General features: G+C 49.0%; 2 protein-coding genes across 2 annotated transcripts; both read right to left on the reverse strand.

The window, feature by feature from the left end:
- Positions 1 to 210: 210 nt before the first annotated feature.
- Pmar_PMAR002778 (hypothetical protein) lies at positions 211 to 605 on the reverse strand (the record flags this gene model as incomplete). The annotated part of the gene is made up of 3 exons (XM_002781194.1): positions 211 to 281; positions 333 to 437; positions 593 to 605. 3 exons carry the CDS (start codon positions 603 to 605, stop codon positions 211 to 213), a joined length of 189 nt encoding a protein of 62 aa, XP_002781240.1.
- Positions 606 to 828: 223 nt separating this feature from the next.
- Pmar_PMAR002779 (hypothetical protein) lies at positions 829 to 1,202 on the reverse strand (the record flags this gene model as incomplete). Its single annotated transcript, XM_002781195.1, has 3 exons — positions 829 to 960; positions 1,006 to 1,152; positions 1,194 to 1,202. The coding sequence occupies 3 exons, from the start codon at positions 1,200 to 1,202 to the stop codon at positions 829 to 831; spliced, it is 288 nt and encodes a 95-aa protein (XP_002781241.1).
- Between the last annotated feature and the right edge of the window lie 58 nt (positions 1,203 to 1,260).

Consider the following 1,260-nt stretch of genomic DNA (forward strand, 5'->3'; position numbering starts at 1 on the left):
ATTTTACCTCCGAAACGATCTCGCGCTGGCACAAGACTAGCAGTGCACGTTCGACAGGGTTGACCCGAACCTACCTGGACTGCGTTCACCAACTCATCCTCAGCCTCCACAAGGTTGAAGGATACTATTATTTGCAGCGGAGCGAAGCGCTTCGACAACAGCCTGACATAATGACCTCTAGTGGAGCCCCCTTGTCACTATTTTCATTCACTACTTGGCCATAGTGAGACCAACATTCTGCTGGTCCATGTCCAAGGCATCACTCGCCGTCCCCTGCATGCCTGATCATCAAGACTCCTCTTATTATCACCACCAATGTCAGTACCACTCACCAACAGCTAGGCTCTCCACATTGGACGGCGCAGCACCGTCTACAACCAGTATCGTCAAACTACGGTCAAGTAGAGTGTACCTGCCGGGTCCAAGCAGCGTCCGCTCTACCACACGTTACACAAATACTCCTCAACTCCTACTACTACTACTACTACTACTACTACTACTACTACTACTACTACTACCCAACCTTATTACACAAAAGAGACCACTGCTTGTCCAAAGAACTTCACCACCTTCGTTCGTACAACCACCTCACCAGCTGCGACCATGAGGACAATGACCAAGGTAACTCTGCGAAACACCGTCAGCTCGATATCAAGATTTACCCAACAAAACACTCAATGTTGTCGAAGAAACGCGAGAGAACCAATGCTCAGAATTGAAATCCGTCGAGAGTAACAGTGCTCAACTCTCCTTGATCAGGAACCGATATTATGCACGAATACTACATCCTACCACTCCACGCGCTTCGCTCCGCTATTTTCAATCATTTTATTCATCCCAAGAAGCACAAGCAGCGCCATTCGCACTGTAATGGACATCGCTCTTCAAAGCATAGGACACACCATTCAAACAGATAGGCTTTAAACCAGCGTTGAGCTCGGCAGCCGAATGCGAAATCACCTGTACACAACCGTGACGTTCTAAGTGCCTTTAGTCCTTCACTACATATTGTTTGAGCATTTCCTGGACCTCCTTATTGCCACCACTAAGAGCCTCCAACGCCTTCATGTTGAAGTGAGGGCCCATACGAGTGATGGTAACCGTGACCGAGTTGTCCTTGTCCGTATCGAGCTTCTCCGACACTATCGTTACCTAGCATCACCTTTGCCAGTAGTACAAGCGTCCATCCCGACCAACCTCATGACCCTGCAGGTCCTTAGCGTTCATCAAGGGCCTCCTCAGCAGACGGTCAATGTACTC

Source organism: Perkinsus marinus, assembly GCF_000006405.1.
Source record: "Perkinsus marinus ATCC 50983 genomic scaffold scf_1104296943446, whole genome shotgun sequence".
Classification (NCBI taxonomy): domain Eukaryota; phylum Perkinsozoa; order Perkinsida; family Perkinsidae; genus Perkinsus; species Perkinsus marinus.